This window comes from Corvus brachyrhynchos, unplaced genomic scaffold, assembly GCF_000691975.1.
Source record: "Corvus brachyrhynchos isolate BGI_N302 unplaced genomic scaffold, ASM69197v1 scaffold14, whole genome shotgun sequence".
In the NCBI taxonomy this organism is placed as follows: Eukaryota; Metazoa; Chordata; class Aves; order Passeriformes; family Corvidae; genus Corvus; species Corvus brachyrhynchos.
In genome coordinates, this window is record NW_008239110.1 from 7674961 (window position 1) to 7702829 (window position 27869).

General features: G+C 36.3%; 1 protein-coding gene across 1 annotated transcript in view; it reads left to right on the top strand.

Moving 5' to 3' along the window:
- Window positions 1-24587, top strand: part of FIG4 (FIG4 phosphoinositide 5-phosphatase) — a 45820-nt gene extending 21233 nt beyond the window's left edge. Inside the window, exons 16-23 of the mRNA XM_017739407.1 lie at window positions 2385-2523; window positions 5258-5316; window positions 5917-6064; window positions 6880-6963; window positions 9691-9886; window positions 12358-12440; window positions 16671-16760; window positions 22724-24587. Coding sequence (XP_017594896.1) covers window positions 2385-2523; window positions 5258-5316; window positions 5917-6064; window positions 6880-6963; window positions 9691-9886; window positions 12358-12440; window positions 16671-16760; window positions 22724-22901 — 977 coding nt within the window. The 3' untranslated portion in view covers window positions 22902-24587. The remainder of the gene's footprint in view (window positions 1-2384; window positions 2524-5257; window positions 5317-5916; window positions 6065-6879; window positions 6964-9690; window positions 9887-12357; window positions 12441-16670; window positions 16761-22723) is intronic.
- Window positions 24588-27869: the final 3282 nt, after the last annotated feature.

Here is a 27869-nt window from a genome sequence, read left to right on the forward strand (position 1 = left end):
TACAAATGGTTAAATCTGTGGTAGAAAAGACAAAATTCAAAACTCAAGTAAATGAGCTATTTTTTTTCATTAAATAAGCTGTAAAATATTAACTTACTCCTTTACTAGCTCATATCACTCATTGGTAGAACACTGAGTGTTCTACTTTCTTCTGGGCAACATTGCTAAGGGAAAACCTCTTTGAAAAATGCTGAGCCTTATCTTTTGCAAAATAATAAAAAAAAGTGTTGGGTGTTTAGAAGTCTTGAAGAAGACCTGAAAGAATGATCAAAGGGCAGTCTAAGACATGTCAGAAGGCCAAACCGTGTTACCGTGTTATCAATATTGTGTCAGTCCTCTATTACTCTTTTTCACAAAACTTGCATAGGCAGGGGTAGAAGTACCTATTTTTTTTCTTCTTTGTAGTAGACCGCAATTATTTATAGACTGTGTGAACTTTAAAACAGTGAGTTGGGCAATGGCTAGAAATACTTCAGTAATCTCTGACTTCTTTGGCTAAAATTATTGTTTCTGTGTGTATAACAATGTTGAGAGCACACAATTCAGAGTAACTTTTCTGAATGTAAATCATGTAATTCGTGTATCGTATTTGCCCAAATTAAATGGGAAATAGAGAACTTGTTTATTTCAGTCATATGGTCTCTTATTATTTGCACTGGCAATAAGGTCTGGTTTCATCAATTCTTATGAGCCAAAGGTAGCACCCTTGCAGTGTCCCCTGTACTGTGATGTAGAAGATGGAACGAATCTCTGAGCTGTTCACTTTTATGCCAGCCACTGAAATGGTTAGGTGGAAGCCTGAGCAAAGTTCTAGGTCCACATTTGGGGTTGTGGTCTGTTTGCAAGGATAGTCATGATATGCATGTCTTCTAGTAATAAAAGAATTTGTTGTAAAAAAGATGTTACAAAAAAAAGAAAACTGTGGAAATAAAAACGTCCATCGGGTCATCTGAATGAACTTGTAGCAAAGTACACAAACAGACACTAGTCTTTACTGAAGTCAATACTGTCTTTGAATGAAGTTTTCTTAAAGGGTGCTGCACACTTTCCCCAATTTACTTATGATTTTGGTATTTGATCCCATTTGAGGCAATTATTTTTGACGCTTTAGGCATTTTTTGTGCTTGAAGATGACATTGTTGCAATGTGGCATTCAATGTCATATTTACTTTGTTTCATGTTTATTATGGAGTTTTAAAATATTTGTTTCAATGAAATTTAAAGGTTTAACACTGTCCAACACTGCCTGTTCAGTTGGCAACAGCTAGCTTGTTAATGTGGCACATTGAGAGAGATCATTTTGTTCTTTAAGTTTTCTAAGAAAGCAGAGAAAAAGGAAACAGTTTTAGAACAAGATTCTGATTTTCTGTACTGCATTTATAATAATAATAATAATAATTATTATTATTATTAATATTACTATCCATAATATGTCCTTTAAAATGCAAATAAAAATCTGAGGGCTAGCCAGTTCATGAATCAGTATTTCCTTTTGTTTCTGATACAAGAAACTTTTTTTTAATGCTTATGTATTTTATGTACTTGAATTAAACAGACTCAGAAAATTTTAGTGATTTGCTTGAAGTCATACAGTATATAAGATTCAGAGCAGGATTACAAGAGGCGTGCTATCACTGCCTCCTAAGTAAATCTCTTAGCTACACATGTACCGTTTGTCTATCATTAAAAATACATGAATCTAAAAATAATCTACTCTTATAAGAAAATATTTTCATCTGTTGACCTCAAAGCTCTTAGGATAATTACTATTAATTAAGCTGTACGGGTGAGAAAAAGTAAGACACATCAAGTAATAATTTGGTGGAGCTTAGAATATGACAAGCTAAACTGATGATTTAAACCACAGGAAACAAGTCCAAATTATTAAAAGGTGTTTGTGAAATGTAATCATTTTACTATGTTTTGGCAAGAAAATCCCAAAGAATTCATCATTTGTATGTTTTGTTGGAAATGTGCGTTGTATGGATATTGTTTAATTTCATTATATCATTCTTCAGTTATTTAGGCTGCAGTAAATTCACTAAGGTGTGTCAGATTTCCTGAAACTTGCCTAAATCCGTGCATGTGCTTCATGCACACACGAATAGGCAGCGGTGGGAGCCAGAGCTGCAGCGGGAGGTCTGACTTCTGCCAAGCCTGGGCTCCTGAAGGAGAAGCCAAGGGAAGAGGCAGCGTTGGTACCAGCCCCGTGTGCCCTGCACTGTGACAGAAGGTCTGCTCTAAATGAGGTTCCATTGTGCTGCTTGAAGCCCAGAGGGCCCTGCAGCAGTCATAGCACACTCTGAGGAGCAGAGAGAAGCAGTGTCTGAATGGGCTTGAGCTGTGCAGTGCTCCTGGTGTTGAGTGTGCCTCTTGTCTAACAGATGCGGACAGGCAAGATTCTATCAATCTCTTTCTGGGAGTATTCAAGCCTGCAGAAGGAAAGCCACATCTCTGGGAGCTTCCCACTGATTTTTATTTGCATCACAAGAACACCCTTGGTCTGTCACAGACCAGGCAAAGGTATTTTGCTGTTCTGTTTTTTATTTTGTTTGGTATTGCTCTAATAAATTTTAAAACATACACGTTGCTAATCAAATAATCAGGTCAGCCTGTCAAAAACTTGCTTACTGTTTTTTATGTTTATACAAAAGCTTAAAAAAAACACCTTCAAGAGATTACCAAAAAATGCTGAGCCTTGGTGTTTCAAAGGATATTCTTTAGTATGTTATTTTCCTGTTGTACTTAAAAAGAAGTCTAATTTCATATGAAATTCTATCCTTCAGTGTAAAATGTTTCACTATTTTACTGCAGTACAGTTATGTATGAATGTGGTAACATTCCACTAAGCAATATACAGGTGCATTCTTGATTGTCATATTTATTAATGGTTGAGTTTGAGATTATTTTATGAGGATAGCATTTATTTTCCTATGTACTGCACTTAGTCTGCAGCTGTGCATACCAAGAAATCCATGATTTTCTATATTCCTTTCAGTCTATGTCTAGCCTTTTTTGAAGACTATTTTTCTTCATTTGCATTCCACTGTAGTTGCATGGTAATGTACGGAAGTAGTAAAGTATAAAAATTTTAAAGTAATTTGATTGCTTCACAGAGGGAAATGATTTTGTTGAAGAATATGAATATTGTGCATTAAAAAAAATCCCTTTTAACAAAAAGGACAGTACTCAACTTGTCAACTAAATAATCTCTTAGGATTTTGGCTGGTTTTATCTTTGATCATTCTGTGAGCCTTAAAGCTCTTTAGTACAAATGGTAGATCTGAATATCTGCATTTAGATTTTTGGCTGGGGAAAACTGCAAGTGTTTCAACAGTGTGATCAGTCCCTGTTGGCTGCTTATTCTGTTAACCTGTCGCAGCAGCTGGCACATGCTACAGCTCTTTCTAAATTTCAGTCCTCTTGTATTGTCTCCTGAGGCTTTTCTTAAAGATAGCTTATATGAGCCATACAACCAAATGCTACTTCAGGCATACATTAAACATGCAATATTAATTTTCTTGACTACTCGTTCTGAACATCATTGTATGTCTAAAATTAATTCAGCTGATATATTGCAAATATGCAAATGTTCTAGTCTCCCTTTCATCTGTTACTCTGTTAAAACAGCTATCTCTTATTCGTCACAGATACTGTTCTCAAATGAGGTGGAATATTAAAAAGAAATGTTGGTACTCTTCATTTATTTGTTAATTAGTTTTACCTTTCATTCTAACCAGAATTTCTTCTGAGTAGTTATAATATACAGTCAAGATGTTTATTATGTGAACAAAATGACACCTTCATGTAATAACTAGGTGAAATAAATACATGAAAAAAAACTCCTTTAAGTAATTTTTTGGTTCTACCAAACATTTGGAGAAGTTCTTTGTGTAACTTTTTCCTGCCTGTGTGTGTAGTGCCTCTTTTGGATTCCTTGGGCACAACAACAAAGAAATAATGACACTCATAATGAAGTCAAGGATACAGGAGATAGAAGATGATGTTTCCTGTCATTTAAACTTCTTTTGACTATCTGTGCTTTTCCTATATTGTAATTGCCTCCTCATCAGGAGGAAGATATTTAATAACGTTCATATCTTACTTCTATATAATTTATGATTCACGTGAAAGGATGGTGAATATGGAAAAGGAGACTTTGTGTTGCCATGTTACTTATCATTTATGCAGGCAACAAAACTGGGTATGTCTGCATAGTTTCTGAAGGCACTGGAGAAAGTAGCTTACTAGCATGGCCTGATACAGGACTTTGAGAAGAGGCAGGACCATCAGGCATAACTCATTCCTTACTGTCTAGGATATACACAGTTCTTGGAACTGAAGTGTGTTTTCCTGCCTGTTCTGTACCATCTCCTAAATCCCACTAATAAGTCTATCCCTGGCTGTGGGAATATACCCACTGTGTCTGCTCCAGATGGCTACATTGACAGGAGTAGGAGACAATCACATAAATACTCTGATTACAGCCCTCACAGTATTGTGAATACACGTGTATTGGAAATAAAAATCAATGAAGACAACTGTGTTTTCATTCCATGTAATGAAATAGAAGAAACTATCAGAAAAAATAAGAAAAGAAATTAAAGTATATTTGAGAAGAGTAAAGCTGTGTAAACATGAATGAAAGATAAAACATGCTTTGTTTTATGAATGTTGCTTGACTTCCTTTGTTGTTTTACAGAAATCCTGAATAAGCTTCCAGCAGGGCTTAAATTTTGCTGTTAGTTATGCCAACAGTTCTCAGGCTTATGACACCTGTTACATCAAAATGTATTTCTTTGTGTAGAAGTCAGCTGCTTTGACAATCATCCGATTTTATTATCGTTGACCTTCATTTCTTCATACCTTTTTCCTAAATTTTGGGATCTGAATAACATGTGGGAGGGGATGCCTTCCCCCCACTCCTCCAAAGACCAGAACAAGAGAAATACATCAATACTTGTGATATGTACTAAGACTTTAATTTTCAGTGCTGTGGAGGTAGGCACCTGAAATGCGTTTTTTTAATGGAACAAAGCCACTCTTCTGTCCATAACTATTGGTATTGAGCTTCATTTGTTTAAATTTTCTGATTTGAGAGCAAAGTAGTTGGAAAGGGGCCTGTTGAACTCCACCAGCCAATTCAACAATGCTGAAGTGATACTGTATGGATGGGTGAATGTTATGTGCAGACTGGATAGGCTGAATACAAGATCCCATCTCCTGTATTGATTGCAGTTCTGTTTTTCCTGTACAGCTATACTTACTGGTGGACCACAGGTGTGCTAAAGCATTTACCTCTTCCTTTTGATGAAGGTAGGACCCATATTTGCTCCTTGCCTTGCAGAGTATCTTGAAAAAGACATTTTATTTACAAATGCTTTTTGACTGTTTTAGATCCCAAATCTGAAAAAAAAAAAGTGTTTCCATAATGGTTTCTAAATACTTCGCCTCCCCACCCCCACCAAGGAGATACGATTTTTCAATTGCAGGTTGCAAGAGCTACCTAAGTGGCTAAAACTTGACCTTCATATGTTTATGAGCCAGGGCACACTTAATTGTTTTTTCTTTTTTTCTTGTCTGTTAGCCTATATTTATAATCTGTGCTGGTGGTTCTATTCCTGTTGCAGAAGATACAATATAGCTAGTGTGTCTTATTTCTCTGGGGTACTGTGGAGCATGTTTTATTAGGAATTTTCATCATGAAATGAAATCAAATTATAGTGTTTGATAATGCATATTTATTAAAGATGTGCAATGCATCTTCTTCATGTCATATTTCCTTGTCTCAGAGGGGATATGACTGTAGGAAAAATTGCCTGGTATGGTGGCTAGGTGAGCAGGCTACTGTTTGATTAGATTTTTGCAGGAGTCAGTAATTGCTAGTAAAAAGATTTTTTTTTTCTCCCCCCTCAGTGACATGTGCTGAAAACAGACGCAAGTTGACAGTGAAGAAATTCCACAAATACGAAGAGGAAATTGATATCCACAATGAGTTTTTTAGGCCATATGAGTTGAGCAGTTTTGATGAGACTTTCTGCTTGGCAATGACCAATTCTACACGGTATATTGGGATGTTTTGTGGCTCTAAATCCTCGACTGGGAGTTGATTTAGTGTGAATTAAATATGCATTTGATTTATTTGTTAAATATGTGTAATTTCAAATTTAGCAAAGTTCTTGAAACTAAATCACAATGTTACATGGAAATGTTACTCTAAAAAAAGTCTGTTAAAATAGCAATTAGATTTCCAATTATTTTTTATTATGGAGTGCGTAATGTCTGGGCACTTGATGGCAGAGAGATGAACTTTTCTCTGTTGACTCAGATCACAGAGGCTGCTTTCAACACAGTTGTTTTCTCGTTGTTCTGCTCTTGTTTTGCAGTTGTTTTCTTCAGTTCATCCAGTTCTCACAGCTGGCCAGATATTTTTGGGTCTTATTTTTTGTTGGCAGCAATCAGCTGGATATTCTGAGCATAATCTGAATCATGGTTTGGCTAAAGATTTCCAGGCAGATTATGTTTCATGTAGCTGTTTGACACAATTTGAGTGTTGGCAGCATTTTGAAAACAATGTACAAAACCCTGAGTTACAGGGTTTCTTTAGTGCAGGAATGGAGCACAATGTTTTAGCATCTTTGGCAAGTGGTGATACTTGGAGCTGTTTTGTGGGACTAAATAATGCAACTTAAAGCTTTTTAAATACCTAGGTTATATATACATCAACTTGTAATGGTAAAGTTACAACTTGATATCTCTTTTTATGATGATTTTTTTTTAAATTCACAGATAGATGTTAGAGGTGGTTCTTCCAGAAAATTTAAAAATTTTATGTGTTGAACTGTGTTAATGAACACTTTTTCCTTTCTGTTTTGACAGAGATTTTATGCCTAAGAATGTGGGAATTGATCCAAGTCCATTTACTGTTCGTAAACCTGATGAAACTGGAAAATCTGTGTTGGGGTAAGTCTGAAATCAGAAATTTTGTTCTGGTTTAACAGTAATGAAATTGTAATGAAAATATATAAACTCTTACATGTGTGTCTGTGAAGCATATTCTATGTTATGGGAAATAAAAAATTCATTGGTGTTATACTGTAGAATTGTACACTTTCAAAATCACATCTGATTTGAGATTTTTATTTGACACTAGGAATTCTTAATTCCAACTTGTTTTCTCTTATTCCTCAAAGTGAAACTCATGAGAAGATTTTATCTATAATATACAGAAGTTATTAAAATTTGATCATCTCTTCATCCTAGTGGCAATTCTATTCTCTATTGGCGTTGACAGCAGTGCATATTTTCTTGTTGTCTTTAAAAAAATGATAAATTTTTCATAAACAGTACATATTCTGAAACAGAAATAAATGCCAATTTCAGCATAGTCTTTGATAAAAAAAGTTACTAAAATATTTATTGATAAAATTTTATAAAACAATCAGCAGCAGTTACTGGGACAAATGAATGCTTCATTTAGCTGCTTTTGCATCCTGGACCTGCTTTGTTACCCTATTTATTCCACTGCTGTCTTGATTGCTGTGTCACAGAAGGGCTATGCAGAATCTTCCTGAATTCAGTCTCTCTTTGATACCTCATATTAAGGAAACATTTTGTCAGTAGTTACTGTGCTGTCACAACATTATCAATTCCTCTGAAAACTCGCCCTTCTGTTAAACACTAGAACATTCGACTGTCTCATGTGCTCTGATCCTCAGGGTCTCATTGTCAATAAATGTTGAGAGCAGACTATGCTTATCAGCAATGGAATCTCATTTCATCCTACTGGGAATAAACAGGAAGACTGTTCAACTGTTACACAGTTTATCTCTGCTAAGAATTGTGAGTTTATGAGTATTTTGAGGATAAGCTTTATTCTTCTACTTTGGTATAATGTCAGATTTTGGACTAACTAATTTGTCTCTAGATACTCCATTAAATTCTTGACCATTATATAGTTTTCTCAGGCACTTTTATTCAAGCTCTTCACTGTGATTTTTAGGGGTTGATGTGAGACAGAGAATCAGCTCCATCAAAGCTGCTTTCCAGGACTCCCTGTGTATCACTTATAAGGCTTCCGCTTCGTTGACTGTGTTGTAGGGTAAAACGTGGCTTCACTCTTGCACCTCAACCCTATTTAGCCTTGCAAAAGGTGGTACCTTTGCCTTGCACATTTGTCATCACATTTTGATCGAAGACATTTCTGAAGGGTTTGGTGATCTCTTTTTTCCTGTAAGTGTTTGGGTCCCAAGGATGCTTAGATCTTGGCTGAGTACATGTTGGGAGTGAGGTGAGGATAACACTCTTACTAGTGTTTGGCTACTTGCTCAGTTCCTCAGCTTTCAGAAAGGACTGCTTTTCTTGTGACCTTCACCTCATTTAGAAAAGTAGGGAAAAACCCCTTAATCTTCCCTGAAAAGATTGCTTATGTCTTCATAACTTTCTGTAAATTTCAGTCCAAGGAAATGTCAGGTTCTGCTGAGGCAGAAATCAAACTTGCCCATGGTGTTATTTTTCCCAAGGCATTTTGTTCCAGCTCTAAGACTTCTTCTGATACGATAATGTCCTCAGGGGTGGGGTATGCTCTCAGATCAGAGCCTTTGGAAGGACTTCCCTGCTTGTTTGTACATGTTCCTTGAGCATATAAAGTGTAGCTAATTCAGTACAGGGATAAACTCCTGTGAGAGTTTGACTTCAAGAGGCAGCACTCTATAAAGAGTCATGATGTGCTCCACTAGGGCTCGAGTGATGCTGATGAGAGCACTAGACCTGCATCTCCAAATAGCATTTGCATCAATCTATGTGCTGTTTCCACAGCCTCTTAGCATGCTGCTGTCTTTCTTTAGAGTGAGTCACACACAGTGTCAGTGATACATGGGACAGTCACTGCAGCAAGGAAGAGATGTTCCTTCCCTATTTCCAGGGATTTGTCTATAAACTGTGTATTCATTAGTTAATGTCTATTCATTAACTGCCTTTCCTGAAAGATTGTGACAGTGTCTGAGAGGAAATTGCAACTAAATACCCTTCTGTGGCCAGCACGAGAGGATTCAGAGGACATAAGGCTGGTATAATTCGTGATGGGTGAAGTAATGTGCACCTTTCAGAGTGCATACAGTTAAATCCAGTATTAGCCTGCTTACACAGAAATGCTGTATCTTACAAATAAGGCACCTCTTTATATTGACCAGAATTTCTTGAGTGAGAAATACATACTGGATAAAGAAATGTTGCTGATTAAAGAACTGAATTGAGGGGAGAGGTATGGAAAATAAAGAAAAAAAAGTGACATTACCATTAAGATTTGGAACCAAGATTAAGAAAGCTACAGGAGTGGATATTGTTATTAATCAGAAAGTGAAACTTTTTTCCAAGGTGAAAACCAAAGATGTTATGTCTCAAGTAATTTTTATTCCTTTTTATTTATTCAGTTGTGGGGAGGGATTTAAGTAAAGAATCAGAGAATCAGTGAAGAAAAACTGACAGAATCCTTTGGGCTGTCTTTAAATGCTCTGGAATAAGAAGAGATTGAAGAAGAGGAATCAATCGAGGATTGTGGAGATGAGCAAATAGTTTCCCCAGAGGTTAAAACTTATTTCCCCAGAAAGATTGTAACCAAGATTAAGAGTTTTAAATATTCATTGCTAATATCTTGCTGATTTCATAAATACACACTGCCTTTCCTAATAGGAACAAAAATAATAGAGAAGAAGCTGTGCTGCAGCGCAAAACAGCTGCTAGTGCTCCTCCACCCCCAAGCGAGGAAGCAGTGTCGAGTAGTTCTGAAGATGATTCTGGGACAGATAAAGAAGATGAAGGTGCTGTTTCTCAACGTTCAACTCCGGTAAAGGTGACTGATACAGGAGACAATACAAAAATTACAGAGGTAAGAAATTACTGTGTTAGGCAAGAAGGCTTAAAATTCACATTCCCTTAAAAAAATGTTCTAGAACAGTCAGAAGTAAAGCACTGAGAAATTTAGTGGAAATGGTCTCCCGTGTAATTTTTTTAATGTAGGTATTAGCATAACTGCAGTACAACCTGTGGTAAACCTTTTCTGTTCTTCTTGTCATGTAATAGTGAAACACAAAGGAAAATAGCATTAAAAAAAAATACTGTCAGAAAACTATGGTATTTGAAAGGTATTTGGGTCATTACATAATGTAAAATGCACCTATATTAGTGTGTTAATTCAGAGCAGTACTGCACTTCTGATTATTGTCCCTTACCATGCTCTGGCAGACATCGTGAGGAGGCCTTCGAGCATGCAAATGAGATTCCTTTTCTCCAGGAATGTACCTGATCTACCTACTTAACATTTAGTCCATGGGAGTTAATCTGGAGCAAAGCCCCTGAAAGACATGTACTATGAACCTGAGGTCCTGAGAACCACCTCTTGGAATTACAAAGCAATCCCTTTTGGACGATGCCACTTGCTTAGGTTGATTAACTGTAAATTAATGTTCATTCTGTCTAAATTTTAACGTGGTTTATGTGAACACTTTTAAATTGCTGTTCCATAATTATATGGTCTGGCATTTAAAAAAAAGAATAACTAACTTCAAAAATGTGCATGATAATGTTATCGCATAGGTCCTGTGCTGTTATTGCTACTAAGGTTGAAGATAATGGCAGTGAATAAAATAGTGAACTAAATTGCGTTTGCCCAGTCAGGTGGAAAGAATGTATATTTTCAGTTGTGGGTTATTAATCTTTTTTTGCTAGCGTAACTCCCATTTTTTTTAATCCCTTGGGTGTTTATTTAATGAAAATAATGAGATGTATGAAGAGCTATGGAAGTATCTATTTTATTAGTTCGTGTAATAGTTCTTCTAATTCTTTCTTGTAGATACCCATTTTAGATACCATTGAAAATGTCTTAGCAAAAGGTTATGCTAATGGAAATGATAGAAATTTGGAAAATACTTACGTTGTCTGGGGGGGTTGATTTTTTTTTTTTTAAGTCACAGCTAATTTAAATGTTACAGTATTGTGCATATTATCACTTCTGAAGAAAATGGAGTATTTATGACCTCAGCGTGAAATGTAGTGCCCGATAGGTAACAGACAATTAAACTGCCTTTTTTTTTTCTTTGCCACAATTTAGATTTTGATTCTATTCAGTCTTTAGCCTAGGGTTCTGTGTTCTCAAATAATGGATTTTCAGCCTTCAATAGTACAATCGTGTCTTCTTCCTAAGCCAGTACAAGCACATTTATTTATTTGTGTTTATGCAAGATATTTTATCTGAAAGTTTTCCATTATCTCTGAATAACAGAGTACCTGTTCTCCAGCAAATCAGATTGTTTCTAGATTTTTTTAAACAAAAATCCAAGTTGAAATGTTATTCTTAATTCATACTATTGCATAATTTGTCTCACATCAGATTTTCCCTCTGTTTTGAGCACACTTCAGCACTCAGATCTAAGATACCTTTTTTAGATTTTTAAGATGCTTAAATGAAAGATGCATGTAAACACAAAGTATGATCTGAAACATTTTTGAATTTCAATGGCTTAAAATTGGGTGAGCTATTCTGACTTTTTAGTAATGATATGAAGAAATATATTCCAATTAATTAGCACCTTTTCCTACATTGAATTTTAGTCATAATTTGCATTGTTCATTCATGGCAGTCCTTATTATTGGGGGAACCAAAAAAGCTAGTTCCTTTCTGTTCACATCTCTGAGAAGTTAGTAACAAATGCATTTATACTTCTGGTCAGGACATACCTTTCTGAAGTTCTTTGACTTTGAATCTTTTTGAACTAAAAGAAACTGTGTTTATATTTGACTCACAGTCATATGTGTCGTGTCAGAAAGCCCCCCTCAGTTTAGCACTGAATCACTAGGCACAGTTAGTGAACTATTGCATGTGCATTGATTCCTTGTTATAGTTGACTGACATGATTGCATAATGTATAAAATAAAAATAGTTTTGTTCAACCTGATGTTTGTAATTATTGCAGAATTGGCAGCAGGAAATGTGAAAGCAAATGTGGGAGCATGTTCTGAACGAATATGATTTATTCTGTATTAAGTTTCAACACAGAACAGAATTTAATAACTACACCATTATGGTCTATTAATATAATTTATTCTCCTAATATGTTGTTTTATCTGATGTTATCTTTCAAGAATTCTTTACTTGTTGAATAAATGTGTTAATATTTTTAATAAATTATTTTTTTTTAAAAATATGTGTAAGCTAATATTGCTGTGGATGTGAGAGACCTGTTTGTTTCTGTCTGCACTTTTGAAATTATATTTTAGTTTTTAAAGAAGTTCTTTCTTAAGAGCAAACTTTCTTTGGATGTTGTTATGGTATTCTTAGTCTGAATCTTTCTTATGTTCCAGAATGTAGTGCAATCAACAAAAGATGTGTATGGGGTCAATCTTTCAGATATCCCTTCAGAAGATGATCTTGCAATATATGCAAGGTGAGATGAATTTCCAGTGGTAGTCAATAAAAGATAATTCGAGCTAGTTAAGGGCAGTTTGTCAAAGTGCTTCCTTTGTTTAAACTTATTTAAATGATAAGTTTTAAAGAAATTTGCCTATATATGCTATCTCTTTTTCCAAATCAAACTGTTTTCAGCTGTCTGTGTCAACTCTAATTTCAGTGGAAGCTATACAGATGTCTCTGAAAGCAAAACTTGGAGCTTAAATCAAATGAAAGATGCTTTAAAAGAAATACATGTCACTTAATATAGTCCTAGAAATTTAGAAGTAAATTCAAAGGAAGTCCATGTTCCATTGATAAGTAAATTCCACAGGAATGGTTCCATGATTTTAAGCTTTGTAATCTGTGGGGTTTGCATTTTTCAAGTGTTGAATTACTCCAATTACTCCAGTCAATCATAATGAAATAACTCATTCTGTAAAAATGCACATAAAGTAATAGAAATTGTCTTTTTTTTTAACATAATGTCATATAGAGATATGTGTTAACTGTTAACTTTTACTCAAATTTAAATAGTTGTGTGACTTTTTGAAGGAAACACTGCGTCACTTTAGAAGGAAATTTCTGATTCATATTCCTCCTTTTTTTTGAAACATCCTGGTCTTTTGAGCTTGAAATAAAAGCTTGTGGATATTACAGGGAGACCTTGAGACCGTTACTAAATCTGGTATAGACTGTGAGAAGAGTTGAGGAGAGCAGTCAGAACAACTCACACTGTAGAAGCACAGATATCTAAGTGACAGATACTTGTCGTGTAAGTTTAGAAGAGGGAGAAATCAGCTTGGCCCTTGCCATTGTTGGAGTTCCATGAAACAGTGGCATGCAAGTATATGTTGTCTGTGGGTTCGTGTGCATGTGTATATCCCTGAGCACAGTGTGTGTAATAATGTTCCCTTGCACACTGCATTTGGATCAGCATCTTACTGCCACTTGTTCTTAATAAAGGGTTTTATGGATTCAGACCATACATACAGGAGATGAGTAAGACACAGTGTAGTCCAAGACAAAATTCAGCTCCTTAGGTGGTCCAGCAAGTTCCCACTTGCATTGGTGGGCAAGCACCAAGGGGTCACCTCCCAGCTCCAATTAAAGAAAAGTTTCTTCTTTTATTCGAGGGTAACTTGGACTGTTATCCTCTAGGAGACAGGTGTCACCATTCCTGCAGGAGCCACAAACTGTCTTCCCCCCAAAAGCAATCAGGAACACTGTTCGGAATTCCCGTAACCCCTTACACAGCACTGGTTACATGTTGTTCTTGTTAAAAAAATATGTAGTTATGCTGTTGTTCTCAAGTTCTCTCTTCAATATCACAGAACAATGCTGATGCCAAAGAAAAACTGGTTCAAATTTTCCTTTATTTCTTAAACCAGAAATTATTTTGAACATTTTGATGTTTTTTTCTGTTTAACTTGAACCAGAAGTGAATAGAATAATTTCAGTTATAGATGAACTAGAGCTTAACCAAAAAGTTACTCATTGAATTCCCTGGTGGAGGAGGTTCTTTCCTGAACTGCAGTATTTTTCCTCGAAAACTAGTCAGAATCATGGCAACTAATTACTGGGAATCAGTTGGAGAAATTTAGGTCCAAACTGAAGACCCTCCTAGTTCCAAAAGTCTTTAAATGCTGTTGCCAAGAGACCTTCTCATGCAAGATATTGGAAGTGCAAATCAATGAGATTTTCTTAGGAAACCAATGTTTCAAACATCTGTTTATAATGCAGAATTAATGATGTTTGAGAAAAAGGGTGTAAGAAATCTACACCTCATCTCAGAAAAGCACTGTGTGTATATTGAAGTGAGTACTTGTGAGACATGCATTGAAATGGCCTTGTGTGCATTTGTTTTCATTTTCTAATGTGTAATAGCAGTAACTACCTTGTTATATTTGAAACCTTCTCAATTTTTAAGGGAAATTTTAATTCACTGTGATCTCTTCTAATTTGGTGATATGTGGTGTTGCATCCTGACTTAGTTCATTAATACACTCAAAGCATTTTTTCTTTTTATTTAAAAATCTTTTTCTGTTACTTTAGGTTTAGCTACTTCTCTGGCTACTGCTCTTAGCCACTTAGCTACTACTCTTTTTTCTCTAAAATTCCCATTTCTCCCTATTTCCTACATGCTGAGTCATTTGAAGATACTACACTTGAATAGTGTTAAGGAGGATGTTTCTCATTGTCTCTGAAATTTTTAACTTCCTCTGTGCCTCTACCTTTGTTTATTTTTAATTTTAACCACTAGAAAATTGATGCAAATTTGACAACTATCCTTTGATATAGCAGGTAGTTATTGTAGTTCTGCAAATGGTCCCATGTGAGCTGGTGTCTACTGTGAGTCTCTCTGTTCAGACGAACAACTCTGTGTTAACATCCAGAATTGCAGCTATTTCCAATTTTATAATTTCTTCAGGCTGGACTAACATTCAATCTATTGTTCATGTAAAACTGTAAACCCCTTGGAGGCTTTGAAGCTCCCTATTCATATCCTTTTTAAGAAAAAAAAACAAACCTTGCATTTATTTCATTTCCTTCAAGCAATGCAGGTTTTAAAAATAGAATAAATTACAAATTCTTTATCTCTTTTAGCTAACAAGACATAGTGCTATTTCTGGTCTGGTGTGCTGATTTATGTAATAAAGGATGTTAGTAAAATCTATACTTTCCAAAATGTACATCACTTGAGAATAGCAGCAATTTCTTTCACAGTATGCTTACAGTTCTCACATCAAGCCTTTTTCTATTATTGGAATAAGGGAGATGGGGATGTAAGATCCTGACTTCACATGACATTGCTGGACATGTTACATGTTTTTTCATTGTTAGGATTAGGGTGTTGCAGATTCAAAGTACTTCAGGTTAAGTTACTTTACATCAACTGATCTATATTAAGCCTATTTGCAAATGCAAATTAAAAGTAATTTGAATCTATCAGACCATTTTCACTGATGGCTGAGATAATTCTCGTCAAAACAGAAATCACAGAAGCACAGATTGGTTGAGGGTGGAAGGGACACGAGGTCCCTCAAGTAATTTGAAGATGTGTGCTGCAGATCAACTGTGCATGGTATCTTACTGACATGGGGTAACTTGCTTGTGTGCATTTAGGTCTTGTTACTTTCAAAATATTGAATAATTTGAAGAAGTTAATTAATATACTTAAGCAATTACTTTGCCTTTGGTTTTTTAAGTTGGTTTCAATAGCAAGCTCCTGCACTAGGAGATCTTAATTATTTTGATTTCCACTTATAATTCTCTTATTTAGAAATGTAAGTATTTATTCCTTTAACGTCCAAAGTTATGTCTCTGAGGCTTTTGTTCCTACAGTATAGGATCTGCATGGAGCAGAAAGAAAAGCTGCAATAACTTGTTTAGGAACACGTTAAAACATAGTAAATATTCCTGAAGTAGACCAGTAAGACTTCTTAAGCTAAATGGAAGCTCACTGTTAAGAAAAACCCTCTGCCTCAGAAAATTAAACTAGTAAATCACAACTGACATTTACTTGTCTTTTCAGTGTCTTTTCAGTTGGAGAGTGAACAAATTGAGTGCAAGATAGCTGCATATATTTACATTTGAAACTGTCTGACTTTTCCTTCTATTCTGAGTGACTAAGATTAGTGATAAACTACTTTTCAAAAGAATTTGTTCCAATTCATTGCCAAGAAAAAAAAAACCATGACAGTATTTTCCATTGGCAGTGTCTTCCACCAAATATTTGGAGATGGGGAAATTGTCCCAAAAGGTTGTGCTTGTAAATAAGTGATCTGGACTCAGAGTGTTTCAGATGAATAAACTAGATTGAATTCAGCAGAGGACTAACTTAAATCTGAAACTTGGGAGACTTTGTGTCTTTTGCTGATTTTTCCAGAGGCTATTCCTCTGACTGATTGCTTTGAAAAAGACATAGGAAGTTGACTGTAGAGGGCTGCCTGTTTCTTAGGGGAGGTCTGTTTCTCTCCCATGACATACTAGGTGACACCAATTGATAAGCGAATCTTTTTTCAAAGGAGGTTCTGAGTTCATGCATGCACCCTCTATGAACTTTTAAGAATCTCTCTTGTTCACCAGAGAGGTACATCATGATCAGTGACTTACATAGCAGGACTCAAAATCTCATTTCTTAATGTCATTTTCTTTTGCTTGATGATTTTTGGGGGATAGTTCTTTTATTTTTTTTATTTATTCTCCAATCTACTGCTTTTCACAGGTTTGTTCAGCTGGGACAGAGTCAGCATAAACAAGACAAGGGGAGCCAGCAATTTTGTTCAAAACACCCATTGGATAAGGTTATAAATTTGTAAGTATTCTTTTTCTTTTTCCTTTTAGCCTGATTTTGCTTTTGTCATTAGATGTGAAAAAGCATCAGGTAAATTTGATGTTAAATTGCTTGAGAGTCACACTTCCATTCTTTTACTGCATAAAGAGATTCAATGCACTGCATGAAGAACTGGGGTTTTGGGGTTTGGGGGGTTTGGGTTTTGTTTGTGTTCTTTTGGGGGGTGTTGTTTTTTGTTCCATTTTTTAGTTTTTGTAGTATCAAAGGGTTTGTATTCAAAAGTCTTAGCAATCCTGAAATAACAGAAAGTGCTGAATCCACCAAGTTCAAAGGGCAATTTCTTCTTGCTGTGATTACTTTTGAAAGAGGCAGTTTGAAAGATCGGTTGACTTGCATATTCTTCGTTAAAAAGCATTCAAAGTTGCATTTGAATCTTCTTTGTACTAGTGTAAAAAAGGAGTCATGCTATTATCCAAATGTCATAGTAATATTGAACCAGGTCTTAGAATTTAGATGATCAAGTATTACCTTCCCAGTTGACATCTTCCTGTACTGTAGACAGCTTTCACCAAGGCAAGGCAGATTTTTATGTACTTCTGTCTCTGGGGTACATGATCCTTTAACCAACAGCATGGCCACTTCTTAGAGCTGGAAGAGCTTTACTGCAATCCATTGATTTGCAGAAACCTCAACTTTTTTTCCTGCAGTGCCTCTTGTCCACCCCTCTGTGCTGATGAAGTGAGGGAACCTTGAACATTAGCATTTATGCCTAAGTCGGGAGAGAGACTGGGTGAGTCTCAGCTGGGCTGAGAGTAGAATGACATGAAACAGATGTAATGCAGTGTGTGAGACACTACGGTCTAATAGCAGTGTTTAGTCACTTGGTATTAGCTACATTTAAAGTGATGATGCCACATTTGTAGGTAAATGAGCCTGTAGTTTTATTATAAATCATGTCTAATGGGTATTAAAGTAGTAAATTAGATTGGCAAACTGTAAAACTGTTTTTCAGTATGAGGGAACAAGTGCCTCAATGTTTTAAATGGACATGTTTATTAAGAAAATATTTTGTAAGCAGAAGAATATTTTTGCTATGAATGAAGGCAATTTCTTTTCTGTAATTGCAAAATCTTCCAGCATATAAGACAGTGTAGGAGACAATCATTCCTTTCTGTGGATACAAAATGCTGCTAGCAAGGATTTTCTTGCTATTTTCTAGGTCCATGAGAGACTTTTCTCTCTCACAGAAGAGGTAACAGAGTTATGTAAACAACCAAACACCTGCAGCCTTGAAAAGTCTTGTTTATGGTACAGTAGAAAAATATTTTGACAATGGATGTTTTAGGATTTTAGCCAATCACCCCAAGGGGTGGCTGATCCTTGTCCGATTAAACTAGGAAGAAAAAGTCTATCAAAGAGTTTGTAAAATAATTAAAGAAATCAATCTTGCTGCACAATTCCTGCCTGCTGGATCTTCTCTCCTCTTCCCTACAGCTGCATGACACGGTGATATACCCTAGGGCATTTATTAATACCTTTCTTACCCCTTGAAATGTAGAGTAAATTTTTTTCCCAATGCTCAGCTGCTGTAAAATGAACACATTAAAGAGAGTCTATACACAGAACTTTGGTGGCTTTGGGGTAGTCAGATGTTAATTTTTCCCTTTTCCCAGGTGTAATTTCTGTGTGTTTCTGAATAGTAGAAGTGTAAAAGTCATAGGGCACACAAATCTGTGCCTCCTGTCACTCCTCTTGAAGTCATGAAGTCATCTCTTCCTGCCAGTTCTTCCAAACATGCTCCTGTCTGCAGATCAGAGAGGAAATAGGTTATCTTAGAGTTGGTAATTTCTTTCTTATGACAGTATATCCCTAGACAGCTTAAAAATTTTCTTTGTGTTTTGTTCTGTAACTTTTTTAAAATGTTTAAATACTGTTTGGATGGTGACAGATTGTTCTGTCCGTTAAAGTCGTAAATGTAGCCGTTTTTTAAAGGCATGTTGTTCAATTCTGAAACAAGGAAGCTTTCTCTTACTGCATTTGAATTGCTGCTCTGAATCAGGAATTTCCTTGGAGAATACTAACTTTTTAGAGATAAAATAGAGTGAACATAAGTGTACTCAAGATTAGGGAGAGATGGAGGGTTTTCAGTAACAGCAGCTGAGGCACAGCTTGCACTTGTTTCTCGAGGAGCTCTTGAAGAAATTGAAAAATTATACTAGCTTGTATTAATTGGATGTTAGATGCATTTTAAATTGAAAAAAAATCTGACAAATTTAATTCTCCAGTAGTTCCTTCATATATGATACAAATGCAATTAAACCCTAGTTCTTTTCATAGTAAAATTATATACTCAGTCCAAAATTTTGGTTTCTTATCAGCAGTGAGATATAATTTAGGCTTAGGTTAGTTACTGTCTTTCCACACTTTGCAAGAAAATCTCTTTTAATAACTCCACATCTCACAACTTTAAAACACTTGACCATTTTAATCAAATACATGAAGCCACTACAAAAGAAGAAATATTTCTTATTTTTATAATGCCACTGCAGTGATTCAAATATGAATTGTATAGATACTGAAGAGAAGGTTCTGGCTTAAATTTAGAAATTCTAAGTATAGACTAGAAAAAAAAATGGAGACTTGAACAGGGACCGAAGTGATGCAGTAAAATAATACTGAAGTTGAGTGGAGGATGTGGAAGGATATTGAAATTCTTTTTTTTGTTCTTAGAAATTCCATGAAGGAAAAAATGATAGAATTTTACTTAGAGCTAAATAGAGCTAAACAGAACTGAACTACTTTTAGCACAATCTATTATAATGTATATGAAGAGAGACTTTAAGTACTGTAGTGTAATTACTGTTGGCTGACACAGTGCACCTGTTCCTAATTCCCTAATTCCCTGGTATTCATTTTGGTATGATATAAATAATACTGTTGTAAAAATATACTCTCAAAACCTTTTCAAATGTACTTCATACATTTATCTAGGAGTACAAGAAATTTTATTCCCTCCTGAAAAGGGAATTGCGTGTTTTGATTCACTGTAGCACGAAAGAAGAGTGTGGACACACTCCAACATCCTTATACCAAAGCATGGCTGGTGCATACCTCAGGGTCCAAGCTGTCTTCAGTGCCTGTGCTTCAGGTCATATTTATGAACATAAAACATAGAATGTTTTGTCTTGGAAGGACTTTTAAAGACCATCTGGTTCCAACCCCCTGCCATGGGCAGGGACACTTTCCACTAGACCAGATTGCTCAAAGCCCCATCCAGCCTGGCCTTGAACACTCCCAGGGATGGGGCAAACACAGCTTTGGTGACCTGTTCCAGTTCCTCAGTGCCCTCACAGTAAAGGATTTTCTCCTACTGCCTAAATTAAACCTGCCTTCTTTTCAGCTTAAAGCCACTCCCCTTGTCCCATCACTTCATGCCCTTGCAAAAAGTCCCTCTCCAGCTCTCTTGCAGCCTGCTTTAGATACTGGAAGGTGCTGTAAGGTCTCCCTGGAGCCTCCTCTTGTCCAGGCTGAATAACCCCAACTCTGTCAGGCTGTCTTCATAGGAGACGTGCTCCAGCCCTCTGATCATCTTCATGGGTATTTGCTTAGGATTCAAACAAGGCAAAAGAGTGCATTTTGTTTCCTTTTTAGATATACATTAGAGACTTGAGGAGAGCTAATCAATGTTGAAAAAAATGCAGTGGCTTTCTGGTGACTGCTGTGTGTCTGAGAGCTCATCCACATCACCATGCACTTCTCCGTGGAAGTATGGAACATCCTCATTGTAACTGAAGGTTTTAACTGTATCTTTTACTGTAGAGACAATGATACTCTTGGTGAAACCATAACACCAGAAAGCCTACTCACAAGTGGGATGAAAACAATTGAAAATTGCATATCAAGGGTGCTGTCCTTCATGACATAATGTTTATGTTCCTATCTATGTAATTTTCACTGGGAGGCCGTAAAACTACATGTCTCTAGGGCAATCTGATAGCCAAGTCATAAATAACGTGCTCTCCTTCATGACTATTGTAAGATATTAAACTTATTAAGTAGAATAGATTTTTACATGAATATGTTAGAGAAATGACTTTTAATTAAATGATTGGATAATACAAGCACTCTACAAATAGTTACAGCTTAATACAGGGTTATTAATCAAAGTTGGCATGCATGAACATGTGGTTCTTTCAATATATTTTTATCATGTTGATGCAAGTAGGTGGAAAATTGAGATTTAGTTTTTAAATGCTCAAAATGAAATGCAGTTTGCTGCCCAGCTTCCATTGTGCCTAAGGAAAGGATTTTTGTGTCGTTAGTGCTTCAGAAATGTCATGTCTTTAGAAACCAATCAATAAATAGAGAAGGCGTCAATTTAGTGTTATGGCTCTGTTTTGCTCTTTTACTTAATTGTCCACTTGCTAGTGGATCAGACAGACAAGTTATATTTGAGTAAGTGACATCTTTTGTTGTTAGTGACATTCGTAAGTTAGTACAGTGTGCTAGTGTCATGCCATTGCTAGAGTCTCATCTTGGATACTTTACTCTGGTTAAATAAGTATCTGCAGAAGCTATGGATGCTTTGAAAAGCAATCTACTTTTAAAGCATCTGGATATAAAGTTAGATAGACTAATTCTTTTTGCCAGTTCTGAAAACACCCACCTTAAATAAACCAGAAATGATAATGAGAAGAAACTATGACATTGTTGAGAAAAAAAATATTAAGTTTTAGAGTATGCAGCCAAACTCTGTGGGTGACTGGTGATTTTATTGTCTCAAGTTCAACGGTATACTTGTATTAGTAATTCTGTTATTGCAGACAAAGTATAATCAAATGAAAGTATGGCTATGCAGAGTTGAAATATGAAACTGAAAAGTATTACTTTAATCTGGAAACCTTTCTGGTTTATATACCATATTCAGTTGTAGTGGAATATTAGGCACAGTGTATCCTACATGACATGCTGCAGTAATTTTTTAAGACTAACGAACTGTCATATGATGAAACATCCAAAATACAATATATTTTACTAAAATAAAAGGCTGAAAAATGAGGGAGAAAGGGGTGGTTTTTGGGCAGTTTTAATGGAGATCCTCATTTAGAAACAGTGTCAAACATTAGTTTGTGCCTGTAATGCAGCTAGAAGTTCATTAGGGGATTTTATTTATAGAAGGACTTTCCCTTTGCCTAAGTGTTCCAGTTCTTACTTTTTTTTTACCTTTAAAAGAGGAGATTCTACACATAAAAATAACTTCTTGTCTCTTGAAAAGCACCCAGATAGTGAGTCACGACTGTGGCTTCTGTAGAATATGGCAATAATGCTAATATCTGAATCTTCATTGCATTTGGGCAGTTTGATGTTGGCTTTACGAAATAGTGAGCTCTGACAGTAAGTTTCCACTTTACTTTCTTACCTGAGAAGATATGTATATTAGGATTCAAATGTGGTATTTGTTGTATGAAGATGATTAAAAAAATATTTCCATAAAATATCTGAGTGCTGTTGCTGATAATAAATAGTCTGTTCCCTGATAATTAGATGGAAATTTCTTACCTAATTAATCTTTTATACTCTGTTGGCTCAGAGTATAATCACTTGTTATAATTGCTACTAAGTGGATAGATTAATGAAGTTTTTCTTTTATCTGCTGTAGTGCATGGCACAGATCTACTTTAGCTGGGGAACTTACTGACCATGGCAGATCTGAGGAAGGATGAAGAAATGAGGGCAGGGCAAAAGGAAGTGAGAAGGTGTTCTGTAATGGGATTAATGACAACTTACCTAATTACCCTACTTGGAAAGCTGGGTCTTATCAGGTCTGCATTAGTGATTAAAAATCTAGGTAAAGGAATTATCTACTAGGAACTTGCCCTCTCATTGACTCTCGGGTATATTTCAAGGAAAAGAAGTACTCCTCTCTCTGTGGAAAATTTTTACCTAAAGCTCCAAGTATTCTGCATGTTTGTTTTTTTTTCCAGAATACCCATCTCCTCCTTTTCTCAAGACAATATTTACGAAGTCCAGCCTCCAAGAGCTGATAGGAAATCGATAGAGATTTTCCATGCACACATTCAGGCTGGAAGAGGGAACATGCAGCCCCTGGGAAAAGATGACTTCCTCATGTACAGAGAGTACATTCGAAACAGATACATGTAAATCCAAGCTGGATTCTCCTGCAAAATCTACTGTACTGATAAGTCATAAAAATAATTTTAGAAAGGAAATCTAGTTATGTTCTTTTGCAGTAATGAATTTATTACTAACTTTTCTATTTATTATTCTTTACTGTTATCCATTTGTTGTATTGTGCTTTAGGGAAAAAGGTGATTTAATATCTGATTTAAAAGGTTATTTAATATCTTTTTAGCTGAAAGTATCTTAAGAGACTAAGTGAATAATCAGAGCACCCAGAGTCACTAGAGAGTATGTAGCAATTTATGGCAAAGAAAATATGGCATCTTTAGTTTTTCATATTAATTTCTTACATTGTTATCTTTGCTAATAAAACTGAAGTGATTTGTACAAAAGAATCAGAAGAGAAGAGTTTTCTTCCTCTTTGTTCCATGACAGAAAACAATCTTTTTTTACAGCAGATTATTTTCTGATACTTCTTGAGGTTTTTAGCCAAGTGAGTGCTAGAATGACTGCTTGCAATTTGCTGCTTTCTTAAGCAAAAGTGAAAAATATGTGGCTTATGTCAAAATCAAAATTTGCATCAACACTAATAAACTTTGTAACCCTAATATGCATCAAAACTAATCTCACTGATGCTGGTAGCTGCAGAATCTGTGCCACATACTGCGGGGTGAAGATGGCTTGTGACTAATTATCACAGGCTTCTAGTAGGAGTCTGAGGAGAACCCCGTAATGACTGCATCTGCAAATGAGGGAATGTTCTTCATTATATTGTGTTTGGACACCTAGAGAGTGCCAAACCATCCTGTCATTTTTCTGTATGACAGGCATTACTTTTGTTGAAGCATACTCTTCCCATCCCTGCAAATTTGCTCCTGTGAGATACCTTCAGGTCCAAGCCTAGAGCCTCCCCGGCAAGGGGTGTCAGTAAGTGACCAGACCAGCTGGGGTGATCATGCAAGAGGAAGCAGTAGTTGGGTTAGGCAAGACTGAACATCACATCCTGTGCTGGGTAAGAAGTGAAGAGGCAGCAGGTGTCTAAATAGGTTCTTTTGGGGTTTTAAGTCAAACATTTCTCAAAATTAGGAGAAAAAAAAAAAAAAAAAGGAGGGGAGGAAGCATACTATTTGCAATTGCAGGCTAAAATTCCCAACACTGTAGCCCTTTGCCTTGAAGAATACTGACAGTATCACTAGCATCCTTGACAAAACATTTTGTTCCACAAGCTTGAACAGATCATGTTTCAGAATTTTCTGGAATAGCAGAATAACTGTTTTAGGGATGTAGCCAACTGCATGTAACAGATGTGGAGAACATGTTTGTGTTCACAGTAAATTGCTTTTCAGGCAGCTACTGCAGATTCGTGGCTGCTCACTGCAAACATGTTTGCATATCTTTGAATATTTTATGCAGTAAGTTGCGCGTCTGTCAGTAATTCAATATAAGAAAAGATGTGGTGGGTAAAGGAAGAATAGGTTTCTTGTGGTACAAGTTTGTGTGTCTCAGGGAAGGACTTGCATGCAGTCAGAGTGAGAACATGGTACCTTGAGCTACCAAAGCATTTTGGTGTCCATTCTCTTTTGTTAATTGTTTTGAGCCAAATGGTTGTATTTTAGGAGATGCAAGAATGAATTGTCACTTTAGATAATACTTCATTGCAACTGTCAGTGTTTTTTTCCTCTGGAAAAATAAACCTATACTGAATTATTTTGCCCAATATGAAAATAATTAGAAGGAATAAATGCTTGCTTTGAAAAAAATGTAAAGCTGGAGTTTGTGTCTTAATGAGACAAATGCACACTTTCCTTATTGTTCTTAAACCATTGCAAGGAATGTTTTCTAGACTATCACAGACCCTACTGCTGTTGTTCACAGATACTGGTAGTTCATAAAAGTTAGCCTTGACAGCCTACCACTTACCCACAGATAACTCAAAAGATGAAACTCCTTTTTTCAACAACCAGTGTGCAATGTTGTTGCAAAATTTAGGGACTGTAATAATTTTACAGCTCTAGGAGAAAATATGTTCAGCCCTCAGCAATTCAGACACTCCTCGAAGAAGAGGATTAAAGGAGATTGGTTTACAGTTCAGAGAGCTGAATGGCATCTCAGTGATGGCTTGTGTCATCTACCATCAGCATACTCAGCAGCTGTTCAGAATACTTCAGGGTGCCAATGTCAACTTTCAGTAGATTTGTTTAAAAAAAAGAAAAAAAGGCCAATGCACGAAGCAAGACTCCCAGCTTTACCCTGAGTGAACTCAACAGTCTGAGTGGACCTGCTGCGTAATGCATGTAAATGGTTATTTAAAAAAGAAATACACTCAATCACCCATCTAACAAGTTCAGTCAGATGAAGGACTCCCAAGGTACTACCTCTGCATCCACCTACTCTATCCCATTCTTGTGATAATAAGGTTCAGTTCTCAAGAGTGTTAGAAGTTCTTGATAGATGCATTTATTTCCCCGTCAGAAGCTGAGGAAAAAGTGCATAAAATAAGAATAAACACAAAAAGAGTGGGCTGTGTTGGCTCTGAAGGGTAACGTGGTGCTCTTTTTCACTTTAAAGTGCTAATAAATACCTGTAACTTTAAACTATATGGACAAAAGAAATATTTGAGAAATATGTTCATTTTTCTCCAAAATATGTTTAGTTTGTTTCAGTGTATTTGAAGGTTACATTGCAATACAATCACAAAATGGACACCTGGAAAATAATTACTTTGGGTTCTTTTCCTGTCAAATCGGGAAGCACAAATACTGGAATAGGACTGATTTGGTCATTTCTGTGCCATTAGTGTGCCAATGGATTTTGATGCCAATCCAACATCTTAAGCTTTGTGCTGTGATTGCAGGAGCAGTTCTCTTCCACTGTTTTCATTAGTAGTTTCCCCTCCTTGTGAGTCTTGTGTCCACTTGCAAAGCCCACTACCTTTTTGTTCTCTTCCTCTCATTTTACAGAGGGACTCAGCTGTGGTCCTGAAATTGGACCCTTTCAATGCTCACACAGCTGCCAGCTACCAGGGGGAGGAAGCAAAAGAGCTGTGTATAACTCTGGGGTGACACTTGTGGCAGGTCTTTCTTTTGTTACTGACTCTTTGAGATCCTTCTGCATCATCCAGGAAGGTTCCCTTGGCTTTCAGAGACTCAGGCTAGCCTTCACTTGTATAAACTCCAAAGCACATGCCCTGTTGAATAGTCATGTTTTACAGTCAGAGGAAATACCAGCTTCACTCAGGAGACCATTTAATTCTCCATAGGGGTTTCACCCTATCAGTAATAATACGGACAAGGCCAGTTCACTGAGGATAAAACTGAGGTATGTACACAGGAGTGTTCCATTTGCTGGCATAGTTTCAATCCAAGTGATTGCCTAGAGGCTGATGGGGAAAAATACAATGTGCTTGGCTTCCAAATGCCTCCCTCTGTCTTGTATATATTTAAAAATCTAATTAAAGTTGTCATTTTTGGTGGTGATTTAAAAGTAATGTGGAACTAGTGCAGTAAGTTGCAAAATATTAATTAAAAAATCATGCATTGAAATTACATCCCTTGCAGATATCAATAACCAGTTCCCTTCAGCAGTTCTGAAATCTACCTGCTGCAAAGACTACCATTGCAGCTGCTGATCTGTCCACTGGAACCAAGCAAGAGAGTGCTGAGAAAAGGCATGAAAAAAAACAATGTTTAGTGTTACATATTTCTCCTCCAGAAAGACATGCGCTTTGCATGACCCAAGGTTTGACTAGATCATTCATATTCCTTTTTTTTTAATATATTCATCTTTGTAGAATAGAAAGATAGTGTAATCAAGATAGGCAACAGCATGATATGAACCATCTCTGATGCTCCATTTGCATCTCCCCATTCTAGGTGAGTTGTGCTGCCAGCACTAAAGCCCAGTGTGGTTTTCACTCACTGCAATAGCCACCTCTCATTTTCCAGAGAGATTCGGGTGTGACCCTAAAATAGGTTTGTTGTTTTGTATTCCCTGACACCTCAGGTACTCTTTCTTTTTTCATAGGGGTTATCTTTTGTTTATTTCCCTTCTTCTGATTTTTTGGTTGTGTGTTTGATTTTTTCAGCATCTGTTGTTCAGAATCCATTTTCTCACATGTAACTGTGCCACAAGTTATAGTTTTCCCACTACATCCATCTCCTCCTTTTGGAGTCTTCACTTCTTGAAGCAAAACTCTGTAGTTCTAATACACTGTCTTGCTTGTTTTATTACTTATGTATTCCATGTTTCCATCAATAAGACAGTTTAACTTTTCCCTGGAAATACCATGTGGATTATGTAAGGAGGAGAAAATAAAAGGAGAAACTAAAGAAACTGGTAAGATTTTGACTCTCAATCAAGCTTAAACCTTGCATGCAGACATTCTCCACAGGCTGGAAATCCCATAACTTCTCCCATAATAAAATTAAATACTCTGTGCCACCCTCTTCCTGGGTTTTCCACAGGTCAGACTATTGGATAATTGACTCAGATGATCACAAGTCCAAGCTATGAAATCTGATGCTGGGTTTAAGGTTCTACACTATATTTTGAGGGATCTTTTATTTTTCTCTTCCACAGCTTGCAAGGGTATTTTGTAGGCTCATGAACTCCCTTCTTAGACTGCTCAGTAAAACCTTTCTTAAGAGAAGCAAGAGAGGCAGGATTTTAAGGAAGAGTTAGACCTGTTACCTGGTAGAAAATCCTTTTCCCCAGATGCTCTCATAACCTTTCTACTGTAAGTCCTAAAGGAGATTTTTAGGTATTTTTCCTTCTGGTCTCCCTTCTTTCCACATAAATCATGGTCCTTTACAGTGGGCTTAATACCAGGGGTGAGCAAGAGCTGAGATGCATCTCAGGCATCTAGAGGTAAGGGAAAAGGGCAAATAAAGGGAAGAGCTGGAGCCGTCTGGGTGAAAGGAGAGGGTTGGACGCCAGTGAGGTGTATTTGAATAAGCAAGCTGATGTACAGGGAAGAGTAGATTGGCAGGG